Genomic DNA, 22,720 nt, shown 5'->3' with positions numbered 1-22,720 from the left:
GCTTTCCTCCTTAAGTTGTCTGGGGAACAATGTTCCACTTCCATGTTTGGCTGAAGCAGAAGCACAGGGGGCTCAGAGCAGAGCCCAGGGCAAGGACAGCACACACGGTGCCTCTGGTCCCCATCGCTCAGCCTGGCTGTAGCTCAGGGAGGTTTCACACAGAGGATACCACATCTCCTCTGGAATGCCTCTCAGGGGAGGAGAGAAGGAGGCTGCGGATGCCCTGAGATGTCTTTGAAGTGACAGAAACCTGCTTTATGTCCTTTACTTTATTTCCACTTATAAAACAAAGCCCTACAAGCCCCTAGCCAAATGGAGCTCCTGCTTCCTTCTGTGCATGAGAGGATCTCACCTACTTCTCCCACTATAGTATCCAGATACAAACATCTACCCACACCATATATAACCTCTTTGCAGGCTGTAAAAACAGGAAGCTTTAATTGATACTATATTTCAAACTGTTGTGCAGCAAGGACATATTCCAGGCTGAGTCCTCCAGGGTATCTTTCTCCAGCCCTGCCTTCCCTGCAAGCCGTTTCTGTTGCCATATCCCTACTTTTTTGACTGATTACTTACAAGAAAGAAAAGAAAAAACAAAGAAGCAAACAAACAAAAAATCACATATTCATAAAGGCTTTTATGGCTCAGAGATGGAGGGGTTCTTTTCCCTTTCTTCTCCCCTTTGGCACTGCTAAAGGATGCTCTAAATAATGCTTCATATTTCCGTGTCCTCATAAAAGCCACTATGAGTCTTCCTATAAATCTGAGCCACCTCAAGAATCAGAACCAAACCTTCTGCTTGGTGCAGGCAGAGGCTGCACTGAGTTCAACATGATGCCCTGGAGCAGCAGGAGGGATGGAAGGATACTCCCAGCATCACATCCTAAGAGGGAATTTAGAGGCACCAACCTATTTCTTAGAGGCAGGAGCCCCACCAGCCATGGCAGCTTCTGCCAGGCTCTCCAAGGCTCAGCTGCCCCATGAAATGAAGGCAGAGCAGCTGTACAAACCAGGCAATAATTGCTCAGAGGGGAAAGAAGCAGAGGGGAGAAACTCAGTCAAATGAACAAAAGGAAGAAAATTAACCAAGAGAGAGAAATAAGGGCAATAAAGACAGGCTGGTTATTAATACTGCTGCTTGGAATATGTTCTCCCAGCTTTTGCTGCCAGTTGGCTTCTGGTCCAAGTCCTTCCCCTCCCCTTTCCCTTTCTGTGACTCCAGTGGGCTCAGGAGCTGCTTCTGATCACGGCACTGCTGGCTGCAGAGGGAGGGAGCTGCTCTCCTCTGAGCCTGAGTGGGGCTTTCCCCCCCCCCTTCATTTTCCCAACTTGGCTTTGGCTCCTGGCACACTGGAGCTGGCTGGCATCTATTTCAAATTTCCTTCAAAGACGAGTTTTCATCTGCAAGCAAAGGGATTTCTTTCAGCCTCTGTCTTTGTTTGGTTTTTCCTGCAGAGGTGTTGGGAGCTGCTCCTCTTTAAGATTTTCCTTGGCTACCAGCATCTACTGAAACAGAGCATTTCACAAAGGAGTGAGAGGGCACATCTTATCATACACAGGAACATCTCCTGTGAAAGCATCACCCCTGCCTTATCATCATGCAAGGCACAAAAGAGAACAGCTTAAGGAATGAGACAGCTGAAGTGCATGGCAACATTCACAGGACACGGGGCAGGTGCCACGTGAGGGGTTGGTTTAGGATTGATGAAAGCTCTCAGCCAGGCCACAGAAATCAGCTCCACTGTCACTTCACTCACATGGGGATGCCCATGACAAAAAGAAGGTTCAAACCCATCCAGGAGATCGACAGCAAGGAGCAAGTCCCATGTTTTCCATCATCAAGACTCTGGGTGCCAAGCCTCTGCAAACCCAGCCAGCCATGTCTTTCTGGGTGGCATTAAAATTCCCCAGCCAGGCTCAGTTCTGTGATGTCTTTAAATGTTTGATAATATTTTGCTGCCAGTTGGGTGCTGCCTTGGGATTTGTTGTTATTCAGAGAGAAGGGACAACTTGCAGAGCTTTTCTCTTCCCAGGCAAGGGACTCTGCCATCATATAAAATGATGAGATTTCAGTAAAAGTGATAGCCACTGCAAAACGTCTTGGCTGCTCCTCTGTGAAGAATTTGACTGTTTCTCATAAAAAATATTTTTAAAGTTTTTGCACTTTGTAATTATATTTTACAGTTTCATTACAGAGCTCATTTTAATTATTTTCCAAACCGTTTTTAGCAGTCCTCTTGCCACTTTCTCTTTAGAAAAGTCATTAAGTCGGGACTGGAGATCATCCCATTTCCCCCAGTTTCAAGGATATTAATCTGTTTTATTGGTATTTCATTGTCATTCCCATTCAAGTGTTCTCTGTATTTGCATAATTTGCATTGCCAGCCCCTTCCTGGTGACAAGCACAGGCTCAGCTTTTCAATTCCACAGAGTCACATTGCATTTTGGTTTATTTTCTTTTCTGAGGACAAGCTGTCTTCCCTGGGCCAGAACCTCAGCCTGGATGCTGAGCTCCTGACTCTATCATCCCCTCCCTGGGTGACCTTCACTGAGTACCAAGCCAGTGGTGAACTCCCAGCCAGAATGATGAACTGGCCAGTGCCTGCTTCAAAGGGACATGAGTTAACACTGCAGCAACCTCATTTCCCAATTGCAAAAAGACTTGCTGTTCTCTGGCTGCTCAGAATAACAATCTGTGAAGTTTTCAGAATATTTACGTGCAGCCAACGCAATCCTCAAAGCCTTTGAGAAACAGGTCAAGGCACAGTCAAGTCCCTTGCTTCAAATTACACTTTTTTCCAATCTCCACTGATGTTCAGTTGCTCCAGTCTGAGACCACAAACTAGAACCTCTCCTCTTTTCTTCAAGGTTTGGGTGCTGGGATAACCCAAGTACTCAGGGACTAGGCTGCAATTTCCAGAACTGGAGAGGTCTAAGGAGCATCCTTGGGAATCAGAGCAGAGGCAGCACGGGGGCACTGACCTTCTGGCTGCACTCAGCATCCAACCCAGCAGCATCCTTAGGTGCAGCCACACAAGTGGGGTTAATGCAGCAGTGAGGGGCAGTGGCAGGGGTGGGGAGAGCACCTTGCTCTGTGGGTGCTGCAGTGCAGGTAACGTCCTGCAAATAGGTACCAGGGCCAAGAAGAAAACACCCTCAGGGCTGAATCCCACTTCAAACATGCTGGCAAATCCTCTCCAAAACAGGGTGATGGTTTAAGCCCCTCTCCATCACTCCCCACTGCTGCTGTGCTGCTGCACTTCTTAAACCATTTACCTCTCTCCAAAATATGAATCCCCCAGGACCTGCCCTCCATTCCAGCCCCCAGAGCGAGGGGGGCTGTACAGGAGGTGGCTGTGCTAGAAAACCTCAGAAACACTGCAGCTTTGTGCAGCATGTTTCTGGCAGACAAAAGGTTCCCCCTCCACATGCCCCAAGCAGCGAGACAAGCACAGGAGCTGAGGAATTGGAACTGACTGAATAATGGGTCCCGTCTGCTGGAAGAAAATGAAATTTGCCCTCATGTTACCAAAAACTTGCACTCGACGCTCACTGCACATTATAAAGAAAAGGTCAGTGAAACATGAGAAGCCCAGTTGGAGAAAGCAATAAATAGTGACAGCAGCCCTTATCTAATTTTTCAAAGCATCTCTGCCTTTGCTCAAACCCTCACAATTTCATTCTGCACTGCTGCAAGGGAATGAGAAGAGCTTTGCTGCTACAGGACAGGAGGACATCTGGCTGTGCAGGGCTTGTCAGTGAGTTCATAGGAATACAGGAATATCCATCAGACAAGATAGGTGATAATATAAAAAAATAATAAAGTAATATAATAATAATAACAACAATAATAATAACAATAGATGTGATCAAGAGGATTTGGGGTTCCCAGATGCAGTTTTCTGCTCTGGAAAGCAGCCAGGGAAATTCCCATTGGAACCCCATGTCCCAAAGGCCCCCAGAGGGGTCTGAGTCCCTGGAGGGTCTCTTACCATCTGCAATGAAGTGCTCGGGCACATGAAGAGTCACCTTGACTGTCAGAGGGCAGGAGAGCTGGGAGCCACACACCACAGCCAGGATGCAGGAGCTGACAGCAATCAGGGTCAGGGCTGTCTTGTTGATGGGGCTCTTCATTGAACCTGGAAACAGAGAAACAGGTGGGTGGGTGGGTGGCCAAAGGACACAGCTGTACCAGGGGCTTCTTTAGCCACTTCTCTTCTCTGCATGGGTGCAGGAGAGCTCCAGCCCCAGGGAAGGAAGCCACTGATAAAAGAGATGGCAGCTCAGCAGCACTGGAGGAGCTCCCAAGGTCTGCAAACCCCATCCCTCCCATCATGCCTTGTTTGGCTGAGTTTTTAACATTCATCCCACTCACTGAGTTACACCCATCTTAGGGACTATATTTTCCTAGAGGAGGGAGAAAACCTGCTCAAAGGCCTGTACAGACCCTCTCCCTGGAACCCCCTCATCCCTGGAGCCACTCCCCATCCATGCCAGGCTCCCTGTGAGAGCAAAGCCACTGTCACTTCTCATCAGCCTTGGTTTATTTGGCAAATCTTGTTAAGTCACAAAAACCAATTCAGCCAAATCTGAGGGATGCCTGCATTGGGACATCATTTGCTTTGCCTTGACTCCAGGAGATGGGGCATCTACACCTGTAGATGCTATAAAGCACCAAGAAGTGTTAATGAGTTATTAACAAGCCAGGCTTGGTTCTCTTTTATTTGGGTTTTTTTAAGCACTAGGTAAAGTCAACAAGCCAACAAGAAACTTGAGCATCATCAGGTCTAGAGAGACAAAACAACACTACAAATCCACTGGGAAACCCTCATGGAGTAATGTGGTGTTAAATCACTGTCAGCTAGAGCTGAGTAGGACAGAGCAAGTCCCGAACTCCTCAGGGAAGGGGGTGAAGCTGGGCAACAGAGAGTCAACAGGAGAGCCTTGGCTATTCCAGGAGGTTTGGATGCTCTTGCTGGGCACCAGCCAGAAGCACCCATGTGTTCAGATGTGATATCCCTCACGGATGGACATGGCCAGGACAAACCATCCTCTGGCCACTGGTACCCTCAGTGAGTCCCCACTGCCCCAGAAGAGAGCAACCCTGGAGACCACAGCTTGGAGCCCCCAGTCCCTCCTCATCAGCGGCCCCATAACTGCACATCCCCCACAGCTACTGAGTCCAACACCTCCCACCACCATTCCATGTTGCTCAGAGCTAATGACCAACATCTCACAGAGGAACTGGTTCCAATTAAAACCCACCTGGGGAGCAGAGCATTGGCAGGAAGGAGGCAGAGCCACCAATTAACCCCAGCAGCAGCACAGTCTATTACAGTGGAGCTGAGATGACTGGGCTCCCAGCAGCCCCAGCCACGTCCCTGCTCAGGATTCAGGCAAGGACACCTATTTATTCTTGGAAGCCAATCCAACCTCTCTGCCCTTGCTCCACAGCCCTTGCCATCTCATCAGAAAGATGAGATTTAAAAAGCATCAGTTCGTAAATTGCGTGGGAAATCCATCCAGCAGGTTCACACTTGCACACTCTCAGCTGACCACAGCTGCTCTCAGAGCTGCTGGTGCCAGGGCAGGGATCTCATGTCAAGCCCATGCCATGACCCATATTTTCCAGGCAGGGTACCCTGCCCTCCCCCAAAGCCTCCCCTGTCACAGGATGGAACCTCCACAGTGAATGCTCCAACCAGCATCTGCAGGACCAAAGGGAAATCTGCTGGAAAATCCCCCCACACACACTGCAACCAACAGCAATAAGCAAATTGATTATTTATGAAGCATTTTTACTTTGCTTATGCATACATCATCTGAACAGCCTTCCCACCCCTATTTCACAGCTTTATTGCTGATCTCCTGTGCCCTTCACCTTGTGCTCTGCTTTTTTTCTTCCCGATCTCTATTCATACCATCAGTCTAAGTTAGCACCTCCTTGGGAGGCAAAGCCATCCTCTGGCTGGGCCTGCAACAAACCCTGTGTTTGTTTGGAGATACAACAGTCATGCAGAAAGAAAAAAAAAAAAAAAAGGAGAGAGAAGAAAAAAAAAAGAAAAAAGGAGGAAAAAAACCCTCTATCGGGATAATTGGACACAGCCAAGTATACAATAGAGCACAGAACACTGGATTTTACCATTATAAATCACCTCTCAATCCAGGGTCTTAAAGTGCTTTGCAAACATTAACTCACAAATCCCTGCCAAGTTAGATGAGTATTATCCCCTGTTCACAAAGAGCCTGAAGCACAGGTATGGCAGCAGCTTTCACTGTCCGGCAGCTGCAGTGGAGCTGGAGGAATTAGGATCTAGGAGCTCCCATCCCCATTACTCCATGTAGCTGCTGCTTTCCCTGTGACTGAGAGGAACTTGAAACAGCAAAAAGCCCATTTCAGCTCAATGAGTTTGAGGTTGGCTGCCCAAGGAAAGGGACAAGGCACTCCAAGTCTCCCTCAGTTACCTTCCCCCCTCCTCTGCCTCCTGCTCCCCACTTGTTTCCATCACAGCGTTAATTATTGACCTCTAGAACTGCCCAACATCGACTTTGACCAACTGAACCAAAACCACAGCTCTTCAGCTTGAGCAGGAATTGCATTTCCAGCTCAATTCTTTATTGCTCACAGCCAGTTCGCTGCCAGGTTTGATGGGAAGCAGCTGGAAAAGCAGATCTTTTGCTTGTTCTTTAAAGAGAGGGATATGGTTCCTATTCTCAGTCCCATCTCCTGCTCTTCAGACCACTGATGCTCCTGTGCTGTGTTTAAACACCCATCTGGAGGTAAACAGCTCCATGCCAGGCCCCTAAATCCACAAATGTATTCCTGGGAAACCACTGCTAATTAAACCAACTCAAACAAATCCCATGGGGCCTCATGCTCCTCTTTATGAGATGAAATAAAATGACCAACCCCTTTCTTGGCCCAGAGGTGTCCAATCCTGTCTCCATAACTCAGGCAGTGCCATATAAACCACAACACCCTGAGTCAGTGGAGATGGGAGCTCAGCCTGGGTGAAGCCTGTGCCTTTCCTCCTCCCTTTGTCCTCTTCAGCTTTCCAGGGAGCACAGATTTGCACACCCAAGTCCACTGAACAGGCTGAGGTCAACCTCCTTGACCAAGAGGTGGAAGCAAGGGGGGAGAATGCAAGACCCTCACAGCTGGATGATGGAACTCAGGAGCTCTGAGAACCTCAGTACCCAACACGAGTCTTTGGGTCTTGTGAGGCCCAAAAAGCCAAAGAGGAAGGTGGGGACCAGGCATGGCTAAGACCAAATTTGCTCTCCATACTCCTCTGCCCTAATAAATCCTTTGTATATTGAGCTGATCTCTCTCTGCTTTTAATTGAAACACATTTCTGTTGCATTTGGGGTGCTTGCAACAGAGTGAGCAGGTACTCAAGTGCTCAGCCAGGCTGTTTTAGGGGGAAAACAATGGCCCAAGGAGCAGGCAGGACACCCAAGGATGAATAAGAAGAAATTACTTCCTTTCCAACAGGAGGAAACAACCTCTCTCTCTGCCTGCAAGAACAAAGGAGAGAGAATGAGAAAGGAAAGGCAAATTGTTCCAATTTAGGGCAGAATTGTACCCGAGATACTTCCTACTAATCCAATCCAATCAACAACAGCTTAATTGATCTGGAAGACAAGAGGAATAGCCAGAACTGTGGTCAAAGGGGCTCCTACCACCACCACTTTTCCCAGTCAGGATTTTTTTCCCCCAATTAACCCAGCTCCATCCTGCTGGAGAAGATGCAGACAGCTCCAAAACAGCTTGCAAAACACCACATCCCCCTGAAGATTTTGCACCTGCTGGAAGATGAAGATAAATTCAAAGCCACTGGTGTAAACACTCTGCAAACAGCCCCTCCAAATGCACCGTGTCTCCTTTGAAATACCATTTTCTTGTGTGGTTAATTACTTGCTGCTTTGTATACTTTCCCTTACCCATCTAAAGAGGAGGAAAAAGACCCAACAAAACCCTGAGCTCATTTCTTTTTAACATTGGCAGCACTGCTTAAATTAAGGGGGGAGGTGGGAGAGGAAAAAAAAAAAAAGGTATGTTCAGAACACACATGGATTTATAAGCAACACAAATATCCCTCACTCTGGGTAATACGATGTTTCTAAATCAGTCTCATAAATACTTGCTTGGGAGATTAGTCTATAAAAAAAAATAAACTTTAATTACCCCATCTTTATCAGCACACAGCCCGTGGTGTTAGCCATATGTGGGTGTGAAACACCGAGCACTTTGCAATTTCCCCACCCTGCCCCTGGCAGATAATAGCATAACACAGCCTGGTTCGAGGCTACTCGGATATTAAAATGTATTTCTACCACCCGAGGAAGAAAGGGATGGGGAAACTGAGCAGGAGAACACCAAGTGCCTCTGAACTGCTTAGCAACGCTGGGCACAGCCACCAGCAGCTGCTGTGCTGCATGCAGAAGAGCCTGGAGTAGGGTGAGCAGTTCCTCCAGCATCCTGGGGAGCAGACACCCTCAGCTCACCCCACCCCACCCCAGCTCACCCCATCCCACCCCACATCCCCACGCTGCTCCCGACACGGCTGCCGGGGTGTCAGAGGACTTGGCTGCTCCTAATGATCCTTTTTTATGTTCCAGCAGAGGCTCGTTAATCGGGTACAGCAGCGTTTCCAGGGCACCCTCACACACAGGAACATCTCAAGGTGTTTTACAAGCAGGAGATCATGTCCAATCAAATCAAACGCCAATTAAGAGGAGCAGCAGTGTTGGCAGATGGCTCCTACTGCAGAGTGGCTCTGCCCCCCCCAACCCCTTCCAACTCAGCATGGTTTCTCTTTCTCTGGCATCCCAGACACAAAAGGTGGCACGGGAGGGACATCCTCCCTCCAGCCAGACACAGCTCTGCTGCACCATGATCCCCACACTGGTCACTGGGGATCACCATGCCCCAGAGGCACTCATCCCAAAAGGGGATGGATGCTGATGCAACAAATCTCCCAGGTAGCATCCAAGCACAGGGATGAGATCAGGAGAGGGTGTTTCATTGCACACCCTCCCTATGCCTCAGTCTCCAGTAGGAACCTTTTCCATCCCTGCCTTGGACAAATCCTGAGGGAAGAAGCCCACATCTACAGCTTGGATGTGGGTCAGGGCTGTCTCCAGCCTCATCTCCAGAGTCAGCAGAATGGGAAAAGGTTCCCAAGTGGTGTCTTTTCCCCTCTTTGCTCCAGGGGAGACCCCTCTCACCTCCCAGAAGGCAGAGAGGGTGGACACAAGAAGGGATAAGTGGGAAGCAAGGAGGAAAGGCAGCTGCATTGTGTAGCAGAAGGGCAAGATCAGACACTTCAGGATTTATAGAGGATTTGATCTTGCTAAGCTCACACTGAAGCAGATTAATTAACATTTATGAATTATCTACCACCAATTAGCTGAGGTGTCCTCCAGTACTGCACAGGGGACTGCAGAGAAGACAGCCCCGTGGCAGGGATCAGGGCAAGGAAAATGCCAAGGGATGGCAGAGCCACCATGGGAACGTTGGTTCCAGGCTGCTGGACCCCCTGGCAACGTCGAGGATTCAGCAGCTGAGCCCTGGTGCTCACCACAGCCTGCACTGCTCATCCCAGCAAGCTCTTGCACTTCACCAGCAGCCCAAGCCTTGGCTCTTTACGTGCTCCTAAAGCCTTAATGCCTCATGTACTGAATAAATGTATTTACTTCCTATTTATACAGTTCCCAGCAGTGCTCTCCCTTTGCTCTAAACCACCACGCAGCTCGCAAGGAGACGCCTCCAGCAAATGAAGAGGAGGAGGAGGAAGGGGGGAAACAGAGAGAAAGGAACAGTCCTGAAGGATGGGCAAGGAAGAGGCAGCCAAGGGTGGAAACAGAAGATGGAGGTGGCAGAGGTGGACATGCTGGTCTCTGCTGACCCACCAGCAGCCCTGTCACCACGGGCAGGTTCTCCTGATGTGTCTCAGACCTCCCCCAGCACAGCAAAGGGGGGGGGGAGAATTTGTACCAACTCAATATGCTCCCCTGGCTCAATTGCATTTTTTGCATTTCTCTGGGCATGGACAATTAAAATCAATGAAGTCAGTTTGGCTTTCGTGCTCTCGGTGCTGAACTGGCTGAGATAAAGTCACATTAATGAAACAGCTACACATTTGAGGGCAGAGATTGCCTGCATGGGAATTTTCCTTCATGAGAATCAATGGAAACACTTTTTTTTTTTTTTCCTCCTAGTTTTAAGCTCCAAATGAGTACCAGCTTTACAATATACAAACACAGAGGTGAATCTGAGTGGAAGGCTTCATTTTAAGGAGGAGGGAAAGCAATTTTCAATACAGTGTAACAAAAACATTGTTCCTACAGGAAAAAGAAAAAAAAAAAAAGGAAAAAAAGTAATCATTATCTATGAAATAGCTCGTGTTGAGTCACAGCCCAGGGAGGATTGCACTCAGCAAGCAAAAGGCTGCTCAGACAGTTGAATTGATTTTGGAGCTGAGGAGGGTGAGGTGATGGAGAGCAGACTGCCAGGGAGGGCTCAGGACCCAGCAGATGCCCCAGCACATGAGGAGTAGCCCATGGCCACTGGACCCTCACCAAACCAGCCCTGCCTCTATCCCTGGACTGCTGCCTGGGGGCTGGGCTGCAAACACCAAAGCCAGACACATTTAAAAAAAAAAAAAAAATCAACCAAGGAAAAACAAACAAACAAAAAGCCCAAACAAACTAAAAAAAAAAAAAAAAACAAAACCGAACAACCAAAAGAAAACAAACAAAAACCAACAAAAAACCCGAACAAAACAAAAAAACCACAAAATAACGAAACCAGAAAAATAAATAAATAAGCAAATAAATAAAGGAAAGCAAACAAACTATCTTTATTCTCCCTCCGTTGTTTTCAGAATAGATGCAAAATGGCCCAGCAGGATGGGAATACAAACCCCTGCTCTGCAAGAGATCCCCAAGGTTTGGGACACATCCCACATCCCCTCCCATGCCTCAGTTTCCCCCCCACGCCTAAGGATGAGCTTCACCAAAGCCGCCTGACGTCCCCCACCCTCTGCCTCCTCCCACTTTTCCTCCTGCTCCCTCCAAGAGACAAAATCCCTGGCAGCACGGGCGTGCTGAGCATCGCATCCCAACCGCATCTTCATTTCCCAGCCCTCGGTAACCCCCGCCCTCCTCCCGCCCGCATCCAGCCTCCTGTTTATGTTCCGCTTCCCGGGAAACAAGAGCCTCGTTACCATGCGGAGGGCGACAGCAGAGCGATTAGTGAAATTTGTTACCCACATGCTCTGAACAAAATTAAATTAAAAGTGCTGCTTTGCTGTCAAGATGAGGGCCAAGCCAGAGAGATAATTTTTCACTCTCAAACACTCAATTACTCGCTGCGGCTGTATCAGATACAATCAAATAAATAAATAAATAAAATAAAATAAAAAAAGACCCACATTGCCTCCAGGAACAGATGTAAAAGCTGCGATCTCTTACGCAGGCCGGGGAAGTGAAAGCGCCTGGGGCAGCCGTGACACCGCGACTGCTTTAACAGCAACCCCCCTGCACACACTTTGTAACCAGCTCCCTGCAGCACCTCCTACCCCCAGAACCTCAGTACCCCCCCAGGATGTGCCCAGGCACAGGCAGGAGATCTGTGCACACCCACACTTACAGCCACCAGGGAGTTAGGGGAGCAAGGGGGCTGCTGAGGGCACCCCGGCCCAGCTTCCCTGCCCAGGTGTCTGAGAGGGCTGGAGAGGGGCTTGGGGTGGGTTTCATTTGCTGATGTGGTGCCTGCTGGCTCTGCAAGCAAAAGAAGCCATCATGTGAAAGCACCACATTTTGTTAGGTGGATGGAAAAACAGCATCCTTGATGGAGGTTTTTGAGAGCCCAGCAAGGGTGACCATTGACAGTGTCCCTCATTGTCACCACCACCCAGGGCATGAGTGTGGGCTGTGCTGGAGGTGTAACCTGGAGGGAAGATGGACCCCCAGTGCTTCAGGATGTAAAGCTGAGACTTGCACCATGAAGGTATCTCATCCCCAGAGATTTGGGGATGTCCTGGCCCCTTGGGACCCTGGTTGTCCACTCTGAGGTGCTTTTTCCTGGCCTGGCAGAGAGGTCCAAGTACCCTGAATGAGTCTGGTGTTGAATGACCCCTCCTGTCCCTGCAGCAAGCAGCTCTGGGTCCCCTCCCTGAGCACAGACAGACAGCACAAGGTATGGACAGACACATTAATCCTTTTTACTAGTGCAAACAACCCAAACCATGTTTGCTTTATTGCTTTTTGTCTCACATTTAATTCCTGACAGCATGTCCCCCAGTTTGGAGGCTGCTGGCATGGTGAGCCAGACCCAGTGCAGACCTGGGGGATGACTCCCTGAGGACGCCAGCAGAGAAAGGGTGATGAGGTGCCAGAGGTGTTTGCCCCCCACCCATATGAGTGAGGAGCACCATCAGAGCACGGAGAAGCCTACCTGAATTTCATTCTGCATTTCGTTTAGTTCCCCGTGAAATAATAAGTGCCTGCTGCCTCCAGAGACAGGAGAGGATCAAAGAGAAGCTTCCTCATATGTAACAGACTCCGAATACCTAATATTCCCTTATAAAAGGCCTTGTTTTAACCACCGAATACAGAGACAGATCAAAGCTCAGCTTCTCATTTCTCTAACAGCCCTCTGAAGGCTTTGCCAGCCAGCGAGGCACACACACACGTGGCTGACACCAATCCAAGGTACATAATTGGACTCATCTAATTTGTCTAAACCATCACTGCATGCTATGGAAACAGCCACATGCCTTATTCATGGAGATCTCAGCTGAAGAGCATTCCTAAATCATGTCCCCCCTTCCCTGGGGTGTTGGGGATCTCTCCTGGGATAGGAGAAGGTTGCTGGGATGCAAAGGTACCACCTGAACAGGAACTATGCATGAAAACAGAGCAGGATATTGCCTCCTCCTCTTTTAGAAGTGCTGTAAGGGGTGAAGTGATGCCAGAGCAGGGAGGAGCAAGCTCAGGGGGACCTGGCTTGAGCTGATGCAGTTGCCACAGTCTGTTTGAAAAGCAGCAGTCACATGAGGATTTTGGATGAGGGATCCTGGCTGGGTCACTATACAGGGCCCCAGGGCACCTCAACCATCACGTTATCAACACCATTGATTTGTGATTGCACCCAGCACCTTGCTTTGGGTATCCAGCAGCTCCTTGTGCCTGACCCTTCTGCTTGGCAGGGGATTGAGTTCACCCTCAGCCTGACAGCAGCTGAGGAGACCCCAGCACACCTCGGGGGCTCAGACAATGCAGGAAGAGCCAGAGGCTCCCCAGGCCTGCAAAATGAACAGGGTTAGGATGCTCAAACCCCTTGAAGGGAAAATGCCATTGCTTTCCTTGCTTCAGTTTCCCCTAATACAGCTTTCCCCTAAGGCAGCTACAGACCAGATGCAATTCTGCCCATTTATTCTTTACTTCTCCATGTATCCCAGCACTGAAAACCAGATATCAACATGCCTGCTGCTCCTGAGAAAAAGCTCTTTTTGGCTCAGTGTTTTCCTATAGGAATGTCCCTCTAATATACCTTGCCAAGGCACTACAAAACCTGCAATCTTTCTCCTACACGAGAGAAATTTCACAACCACTTAACCAGCCAGCTTCAACAAACCTTGAAGGAAGATGAACCTACACACCACCTAAGTGAAAACTTCCTACAGCATCAGCTGGGATCAATGCCTTGACAGTACCAATAATTAGGCTCAGTCCTACAAAACTTAATCCAAAGAGAGAAACCCTGAGGAATCTCTCCTTGGACCTGATAACTCACAGCACCTGCAATGACACACCACCCTGGTGCAATCAATACAGGAACATCATTGTAAGAATTAACTCTATCTGACGAGACATCTTTCTCTATTAGAGTTATGATCTCGTCCAATTATGGATCTTTGTTGGACTTGTAATTATGAGTTTGGTATTGTGACTTCCCACAAAGCTATTGCTTTCCTTCCACAAGAGAGAGAAGAGTCAATGAAAGGATAATGGAAAATTCCTTTCAAGGAGGCAGCAATGGCAACATTTAGCTAGACAGGAGGGCAAATACAATGGGGACTTTATGCAAGACAATTCCCTCAGTTAGCCACCACCAAACATGAACAAACCAGGTTCTGGCAGCATCACTCAAATGTTAGCACAGATCTAACAGCCAGCTCCATGCAACTGTGTGAGGCAGCTCTTCCTCCTGAATTCCCTTCAAACCCAGCCATCAAAGCTGCCCAGGTGAACAACAGCTTATTCAGAGAGAAAGAAAGGAATTCTTCACATTTATCTATTCCTTTATATTTGCCCTACCAGGAAACTTAAACAAACAACTCAAAGCCAACATGTATGTCAATAAGAATATCTTTGTACCCAGCATAGAGCAGGAGCCTGTTTTGAGAGACTGACAGAACTTGACCTCACGGGGAATGGCATCAAGGCAGCAGGAAAGCAAAGATTTATCTGCTTTTCATTAAAACAGTTTTGCACACCTTGCTCTCACACAGTCTACTCCTTCCCTTGTTGTAGCAAAAAAAATAATTCCAAACTTCAGCAATTTTTCCAAATGACTTTCACACCCAGCCCAGTATTTCAGAATAACTCGTTAAAAAACTACTTCAGCACTTGAGAAATTTTTCCCCTGCACCAGCAACTTTTCGGGACCATTTCTTTTGTCTCTCTTTGCAATACCACCAATTCCTTCCTTCTCTTTCAAATTATTTTCCCCTCAACACAGCCATGTTTGTGCTGCAACAGGTGACTTTAATGCATGAATTCTTTCCCTTTTCATCAAAAGCTCATTAGAAACTCAGGGAGAATTTCTCCTGGTTCTAGAATACGTGAAGAGAAAAAAAAATTGAACCCTGCCCTGCCTTTTGCCAAGAACAAATGCAATACAGCCCTCTGTATGCCTGTGTTTATTCCCATGTGTAACCAGCACATTGATCATAGGTGTTGAGGTAATTTCATATTCAAATAAACACATTTCAAGCACTTATCAGAGTGCTCAACCATTGGACCAAGTGGGGCTGGGGTGGGTGAAGGCATCTCTCTGGCATGCTGTGCTCTGCCAAGGTACCAGCTTAATACAGCAAACAAATGGAGAGAACAGACTCAGAGTGCAATTTTCAAATTGCTTCCCAACCTGGTTATTTCCTGCCAGGGATTTTTCACGTGCAGCAGAAAGGCTCACACTTTGACAGAGAGCTTGGTGCAAGAGTCCCAAACAAAATGTTATGGTGTGATGGGATCAGAGAAAACATGAGGACACTGATTTCAAACTGCAGATGATGCTTCAGTTTCTCAGCTCCTCTAACTCACAAAAACAGCCTAAAGGAACAGGGACTCTGGGCTACAAATCCCTGCCCCAGCCCTCATTTTGAATTTGTTCCTTTTAATTGCCTTTGTGCCGAGAGGAAGCCTGGGATATTTCCATCTGATGGGTGTTTTGCATGGGAGACAAAAGGTAAAAAAACAGGAATCTGGAGCAAGAACTACCAAGGTGACCATCCCCCACAGATGCACTGCCATCAGGACAATGATAGACACAGTCACCACATGCTGGTGCAGCTTTAGGGATGTGACAGGGCACGTGTAATGTAATTGATACCAGGAATCATCAAAGAAACTCAGAACCTCATCACCATCCCAGAGAAACCTATTTATGGCTCCTCCATGGTGCTGCATCACACAAACAGCAAATCCTAAGATGTCATTACCCCACAGCCTGCTACTGGGGTCCTTAGCCAGGCTCATGCAGCATCAAAGAGCATCACCCAGAGAAACAGTCAGGGTGCTCAACTCCTTTTGTTCCTCTTACACCCACATGTCCCCCAGTGCCCATGTCACTTGTACCTTTGCTTCGTCTCCGGCTCCGATACTGCTCTGTGTAGAAGGTCAGCTGGGTTTCATCATCTGCTTCTGAGCCAGAGTTTCCTTTGGCACGTCCAAAACCAATCCCACCTGCAAGCAATAGAGGGGAGAAAAATCAGCCCTGGCAGCTGCTGCTCGGATGCAACAGGGGTGAGCTGGGAGCTCCTGGATAAAGCTCTGGATTTGGCTGGTGTCCCCCACTCCCTGCACAGGTGCTCAACATAAGCAGCTGGGGATTTTCACCACTCCTGATTTTACTGGTTTCTTATTGCCCTCATCAACAAGCAAGACCCCAAGAGAAACATAAGAAGATGCCTTCTGCCCCCAGGAATGTAGTTTACAAATGCATTGCAATGTAGTTACAAAGAAGGAGTGCAGGTAGGAGCTGCTCTCCCAAGGACAGCTGCATAGTCAAGTGCAGTGAAGTTTGGGTGTTGGCCTCAAAACAAACACAGCAGAGACAAGAGACAGGAACCCTGTGCTTGAGGGACACTCAGGACCCTGCTCCATGATGAGGATTTGGCTTCCCTCCCCTCTGAACCCACTTTGGATCATCTGCTCCACCAGCTTGCCATGATGGCCAGCAGCCTGTAGCCCTTTGGTGGCCAGCACTGACCACCATGGCAAGGAGCAGGGTTGGCTTGTGGCTTATGTGGGAACTTCTCCCTGGAATGGGATGCTTGAGAAACCTGGCTTGCCTCAGCTTCCAGACCCACCAAGGACTGATGGATGCTTAAGCAGCAGCACAGACTCAAACTGGCAGAAGTCCCTCAATCCTTGCCGAGTTTAAAGCAAAGAGGCCTCTGGGGGTTGACAGTGGCCCTTTAAACTGCCATTAAAATATTTTACTGTTTTTAAAAAATCCTTTATTCTAGGCAGAAGCACAATTTCCCCACTTCTTGGCAGGAGAACAGAAAATGAGTGGTGCCTTCTGCCCTCTGAAATCCTTAATCACCACGATGAGAGGTGGCTGGCAGGAGCTGCTTGGACTTCAGGAACTTGGCATGTGGACCCATCTGCACCCCAACCTAGTTGTGCAGTGCCCTTGGGGGGGGTGGATCTCTAGAGAGGGGGGGGGCAAGAAGAGGCTCTGCTAGCTCTTTTCCTCCTGAAAGCAGCAGGAACCTGCAGTGGCTGCAACACAGCAGCATTCAGTGCTGCAGTGTCACAACAGACCCGCAACCCAGGCACTGGGGTTTGGAGGGCAACTGCAGAGTGGTGAGACCAATCAAGCTTATTCACATCAGTGAGGAAAATCTTAATTAACTCAGGCTTCTAATGAAGGCCCTTGGGCAACTGGCCAGCAGTGCAGCTCTGCCACATATCCCCTCTCCCCCCAAGCAGGGACTGCCATGGATTCTTCTGATGCTGTTGGTGCCTGATGCTGGGAGACAGACACCAGCTACAGGAGGTTTAGTTTAGCCCCAGGAGCTTGGCTGAACCACCACCTCTGCCTGGAAGAGGGATCTGGATGCTGCCTGTGCAGGCAGGACACGGTGCCTCCCTCTGTCACCTTCCCATGAGCCAGACCTGCTCACTTTTGAGCAGACAGATGGCTGGGTTGGAAAGAGGCAGCAACACCAACTCTGCTCTGCCATCCCGTGCCAAGGTGTGCAGGCAGCGGTTGTTCCACCAGCCACCATCCCAGCCCCCTTGGGCCTCTCAGCATTTGTTTGCTGGCTGTGTCTCCATGATGGATGGTGCTGACATGTTAAATTACTCAGGCTGGATGTCTTCAGAGAACTGGTGACAGCGATATTGCATTTTCTGATTACCCAGCAGTGTGCAGGATGTATAAATACAGCAGCTGGAAGACCCGGCGCAGGTCCTCAGCCCACAGAGGAAACATCTCCCCTGACCCAACACCTGGTGGCACAGGTCAGCCTGAAAACACAAGCTTGGGGCAGAGAAATGGTTGCAAAGGATGTGCTTTCACCCTTTCATGCTCTCAAGGATGCTGGAAAGAACCTTAGTGGTGGGCTTGGGGGTCCTGGAGTCCAGCTGAGGCAGCTTACAGGATGCAGGAGTGCAAATCCTTGACTGATCCTGCTGTGAGCCTGATTTCATGATTAACTGGATCAAAAATCTTGCTGAAGCATCCCTGTGAGATGCTCACTCTTGGGGCAATACTTCCTGCATTGGCTGGCCTCTGAGGCATGGGGCCAAGGGTGCTCTCAACTGGGCTAAGGATGCTCATGATGAGGTCAAGGACACTCACAGCAGAGAGAGAACACCCCTGTTTGGCCAGAGGTCTTTTTCTCTTTAAAAAGAGGAAGAAAAAGGCCAATGAGCAGAAAACCTAATCACAACTGGTTGCAAACTTAGAAGAAAAGAGGACAGGGAAACAGCAACTTCACAGCACTGAGTACCCGTAACACCCCAGCAACTTTCTGCAGTGGCTCTCCTGAGGAGTTACACCCCCTTTACACCCAGTTTACTCCTGCTAATGAGATTTGACAAAGAAAAAAATATGAAGCTCCCCCTCCTCACCCAGCCCCACTCTGCCTCCTGCCCCACTGTCTGGGCCCAGGAGTGAGAAGGGGGAGCTCAAGGAAGATGCTCTTGCCTCTAATCCTGTTTGCAGATTTACAAGCTCGTTAATCCCTTCAAATAGATCTCAGCTCAGCCACGCGCCGGGGCAGGGCACTCGTTTTGAGCCCAATATTAATTTAGTGGGGAGCAAGGCGGGGTGCCAAGGCAAACATCTCTCGTCGTGGCATAATTAAAGATGGTAGAGTTAATGCTAAACAGGGGCTAAGGAAATAAAATTCCGGAATTAGAGGCTCTGTCATCCCCAGAGACTTTTCGCTAGCCAAAAGCTTGTGTGTTTTTTAAAGGCGCTTTTCTGTCATTAAAAGAAAAGCCAACCTGACATTTTAAATCCCTTCCTCAAAGCCAGGGGGTTACAGAGCTTCTCAGGGAAGCAAAACGGATGCAAAACAAATCAAAACTGAGTTAAAATAAAGAAATAAGTAATGGGAGCTCTTTCAAGAACTCCTGTCTGAAACCAAGTTGACCTTTGAAACTTAATTCCTCCAGGCTGGATATTGTAATAGAAGTGAGAGCTTGTATTTGTCCCAAATGGTGTCCCCCCTGCCAAGGAAAGATTATTTTCTGCATCCTTACCCTCCAAAAAAAGAGCCAAACTCTGCACACACCACAGCATTCAAGACCCACAACCACTTCCTTGCTTGGCTGCATTCAGTTCACTCCATCTCCACACTTGTGTGCCCTGTGCAATGCAGCCATAACAAGCCCCTCTGTTCCCAGGCTGCCCAGTAGAAAAAAACAGGTGGAAAGACCCCTCCCTCTCATCCCTGATATTGTGGCAGGGTCTGTGCACCCAGAGCTGGCAGGGTGACACAGAGCCACACAGTAAGCTCGGTGGAAATTTCAAGTTTAATCATTTTGCCCCCCAAAAGCTCCTCAGTCAACTGAAAAAACAAACGTGGCCAGAGAAAGGTAAATTGGATGCAATTGTCAGAAGGGAAAAAAAAATATGTAAGCATTTTCTTTTGAAATGTGTCCAGTCAATGCAAAACATAAATAAATGAGCAAATAAAAGCCTGTTAAAAATGGAAGGGCTCTGCTCTGGTTCCCCATTGCAGCAGGGGTACACACAGGAGGAAAGTTCTTCCTCCTTATTGATTTTTCCTTTTTTTCTGCCTCTGCCCAAAACACCTAACCCAAGGGTGGTGGTGCAACAACCAGGTGAGTGCCTGGCTTCCATCCTGGTGGAATCACAATGATCCCAAACCTCAAACTTTGTGTAGTTGCGAAGAGTTTTGTTTTCACCAAGGACCAACTGACGGATCTGGACGTGATGCTTTGGAATTGGATGAAGTGAAAAACTCTTGGCTAAACTCCCAATAAAACCTTGTCAGGAAAATGTGATGCTCTTTGAACACCGTGGGACAGATGGATCAGGCAAGGGGGGGAGATGAGGTATCCCGAGGAAAGCAGAGATCATGGGACAGGGGTGATTTTGGGTGTATTATAGCACAGCCAAAAACCAATAAGGCACAAGGAGCCACAACCCTGACCAACTGCCCGGCTCAGGCTTGAGCAGCTCTTAATCTCTTGTTTCTTCTCAGAGGCAGGGTGCTTTAAAGGGCTGCCCCAGGAGAGGGCACCAGACCCCCTCTCTGCGCACACCGGCCTCCCCCCCCCAGGGCCATCTCCAGCCCCGCACCCCAACACCTCTCCCCAGCCCCCGGGGTGGGCACGCAGGGTGGTCCCATCACCCAAACCCTCAGCTCTGCTCTCTCCCTCTCCCGTTTTCCAGAGGATCACTCCTGGCTGAAGGAGCACCCCTGCTCCATTCCAGCTGTGTTGGGATACACCGGGTACCAGCCCGGCTGCATTTTGGGACCCAGGGAAACCAAATCCTCTGGAACACAGCATCCTCCCCTCCCGCACTGCCAGCTCCCAGCAGAGACATTCTCCTTCCAGCCCACCCCTCCTGAATACCTCGGCTCTTGCCATCCTTTGCTCTTCCTTCTATTATTCATAAACTCTAAATGTTCTTCACTCAATAAAAGTGTTTGGGGAGAAAGTTTGTATGAAAAAGGTATTACATAAAATAAAGCTATATGGGATCGTAAATTGCGAGAGTGATGTGGCTGGGTTTGTTTTTGTTTTTTTTTCAAGTCGATCTTCTCAGCAAAATACGAGCTTTCCCAGAGCCGTTAGAAACACTTAGTGCCGAATCAGATTTAATGACAAGCAATAGGCAGCAGTTTAAATGCACTTAGTGCAGGGAAGCGAAGCAAGGCAGAGCTTATCCCAGATTTGTTTCTCTCGGGCTGGGGCACAGGGTTGTTTGTTTTATCCTCTCCTTTCTGCAGCAGCGGCACTCGAAGCCCTTTTCTGAGCCTTTCCATAAAGGAAGAAATGCTTTTGGTGTGAGTGGCTCCTGCAGGGAGAGCGCTCCAGCTGTAGGGCTCTGATGAGGTTAAGCGTTAATTAAATCGAACTGCGAGAAAATAATTACATACACACATCCATCAGGTCGACTTGTCACTACCCAGTAACAAAGTTGGACACAAACTCCATCAGTGGAACTGTCACATGGTTGTTAGAGGGAAATAAATGCATCCCAAACGGACAATTTCATTTAGGGGGAGGGGGGGGAGGGGAAAAAAGCCCCACGGATTGTGAAGGATTAATGAGGCGAAGGGTTTGTATTTGCAATTGGATGTAAAATGCAAACATCATGAGTTGTGATATCATCGTTTAACCTTAATGTTCAATAGCTCTCCAACTGCTCTCCTGCCAGAGGGACAATTAACCGTGGGCTGTAAAAACAAAACCTCCAGCCCAGGAGAGGAGCAGGGAAAGGCCTGGATGCAGTCTCAGCAGCATCACCCCTGTCATGGCTTTTGCAAGTGAAAATAAATTTGAATTAGAAGGAAAAGAGGACAGGATGAGGAGAGTCAGGTCTCCACGAAATGCTGGAGCTGGCTTGCTTTTCAGGACTCCTCACCAATTTCTGACGACAGACCCTAAAATCAGTTTTCTATGGAATGCCAGTGAGGGCTTCTATAGGTGGAGACACTCAAAGTCCTCAAAGTCCCAGTCCCCTCCTGAACCCCTGAGATATGTTATGCCTTGGGCAATAAGACATGCACAGATCCCCAGCATCTGTGAGACCAAATGCAACCATCTGTGGGGGAGCTGCAGAGACCCAAGGAAACAACAGAAGGTTGTGCACGAACACCATGAAAACCCATCCTCTTCTTGGTGTGGACACGAACAGTCAGTGTCACCCTCCCTGCTAACCTGGGCTCTTCCAATCACCCTCTTCACTTTTACCAGGCCTGAGCCCCACAGCAAAGGAGTGCAGTGAGACATCCCCACCCATCCATCAGCCCCTTTGGTCAGGATCAGATCAGGACCAGAGTAGCTCAAGGTGCTGATGCCTGGCTCCTCCCTCACCTGCATCCTTTCCCATAACTGAGGTGTGCAAGCACCTGCATGGTGCTGAGCAGGCACCCTGAATACCTGACACACACCCAGTGCCCTGGGCTGTCCTGGAGACAGCCAGGAGCAAAATACAGCCAGGACAGGGAAGAGTTGTGGCCAGGAAGCTGAGCTTACCCTGGCTGCCAGAGTGTCCCTTCCCTGCTGGGAAGAGGGGTCCCAGGGGATACAATTTGGTTTTTTCTCCCAACAGGTCTGGCTGAGTCTGCTGGACCCAGCCCAGCTTTCCCTGCGTGGGGCTGAGGATTGCTGGTGCTGGGGGCCATGGGAAGCAGGGATGGGGGAAAACTTCACAAAGCTCAAGATGTTCACCAGGTTAAGCACAGCAGCTTGAGGAGAATTTGAGCTCCCCAGCTCAAGCAGATATTGGGTACAAGGCAGCCTCCAACCCTCATGTTGAGAAAACACAGGTCTGGACAGAAAAGGAGAGCAACCAAGGGCATGGTTGGTCCCCTGTCCATCCCTTGACTATTGCAGTGGTCACTCCTGGGCAGAGGGATTCAGGGGCAGGGGTGATGGAGTGAAGTTTGAGAAGAGCTCCCTCTGCCCTGAAGCGTGCTCCAGCATGGGGCATACAGGGATTTGCAGAGAGAGGGTAGCTCCAGCCCATGGGAGATGAGGGATGCTGTCCCCAAGGATGGGGGACAATCCAGGCTGGCTCAGGGCCACACAGAACTCCCATGCAGCCAGAGGCTCTGCCTGCAGCCAGGCATCATGTCTCCTCCTAAGCTTGTTTGAGAGGATTAATTGATTTGCTCCATTAGTGACCAAAAAGCCTCTTGCCTTAAGGCAGCTTAAAAGTGAAATAAAAACAAAACCAAACAAAAGAGTCTGGAGTAGGGAATCAGGG

At 48.8% G+C, this 22,720-nt stretch overlaps 1 protein-coding gene across 1 annotated transcript in view; it reads right to left on the bottom strand.

Annotated features, from left to right (window-relative positions):
* Positions 1–22,720, bottom strand: part of ASTN2 (astrotactin 2) — a 319,778-nt gene that overhangs the window by 197,855 nt on the left and 99,203 nt on the right. The window contains exons 5-6 of the mRNA XM_071766590.1: positions 15,871–15,978; positions 3,993–4,139 (exon numbers count right to left, since the gene is read on the bottom strand). Of these exons, the coding sequence (XP_071622691.1) occupies positions 3,993–4,139; positions 15,871–15,978 (255 nt within the window). The remainder of the gene's footprint in view (positions 1–3,992; positions 4,140–15,870; positions 15,979–22,720) is intronic.

The sequence above is a fragment of the Heliangelus exortis genome, chromosome 22 (genome assembly GCF_036169615.1).
Source record: "Heliangelus exortis chromosome 22, bHelExo1.hap1, whole genome shotgun sequence".
NCBI classification, from domain to species: Eukaryota; Metazoa; Chordata; class Aves; order Apodiformes; family Trochilidae; genus Heliangelus; species Heliangelus exortis.
This window is presented reverse-complemented; position numbering and strand designations above follow the sequence as displayed.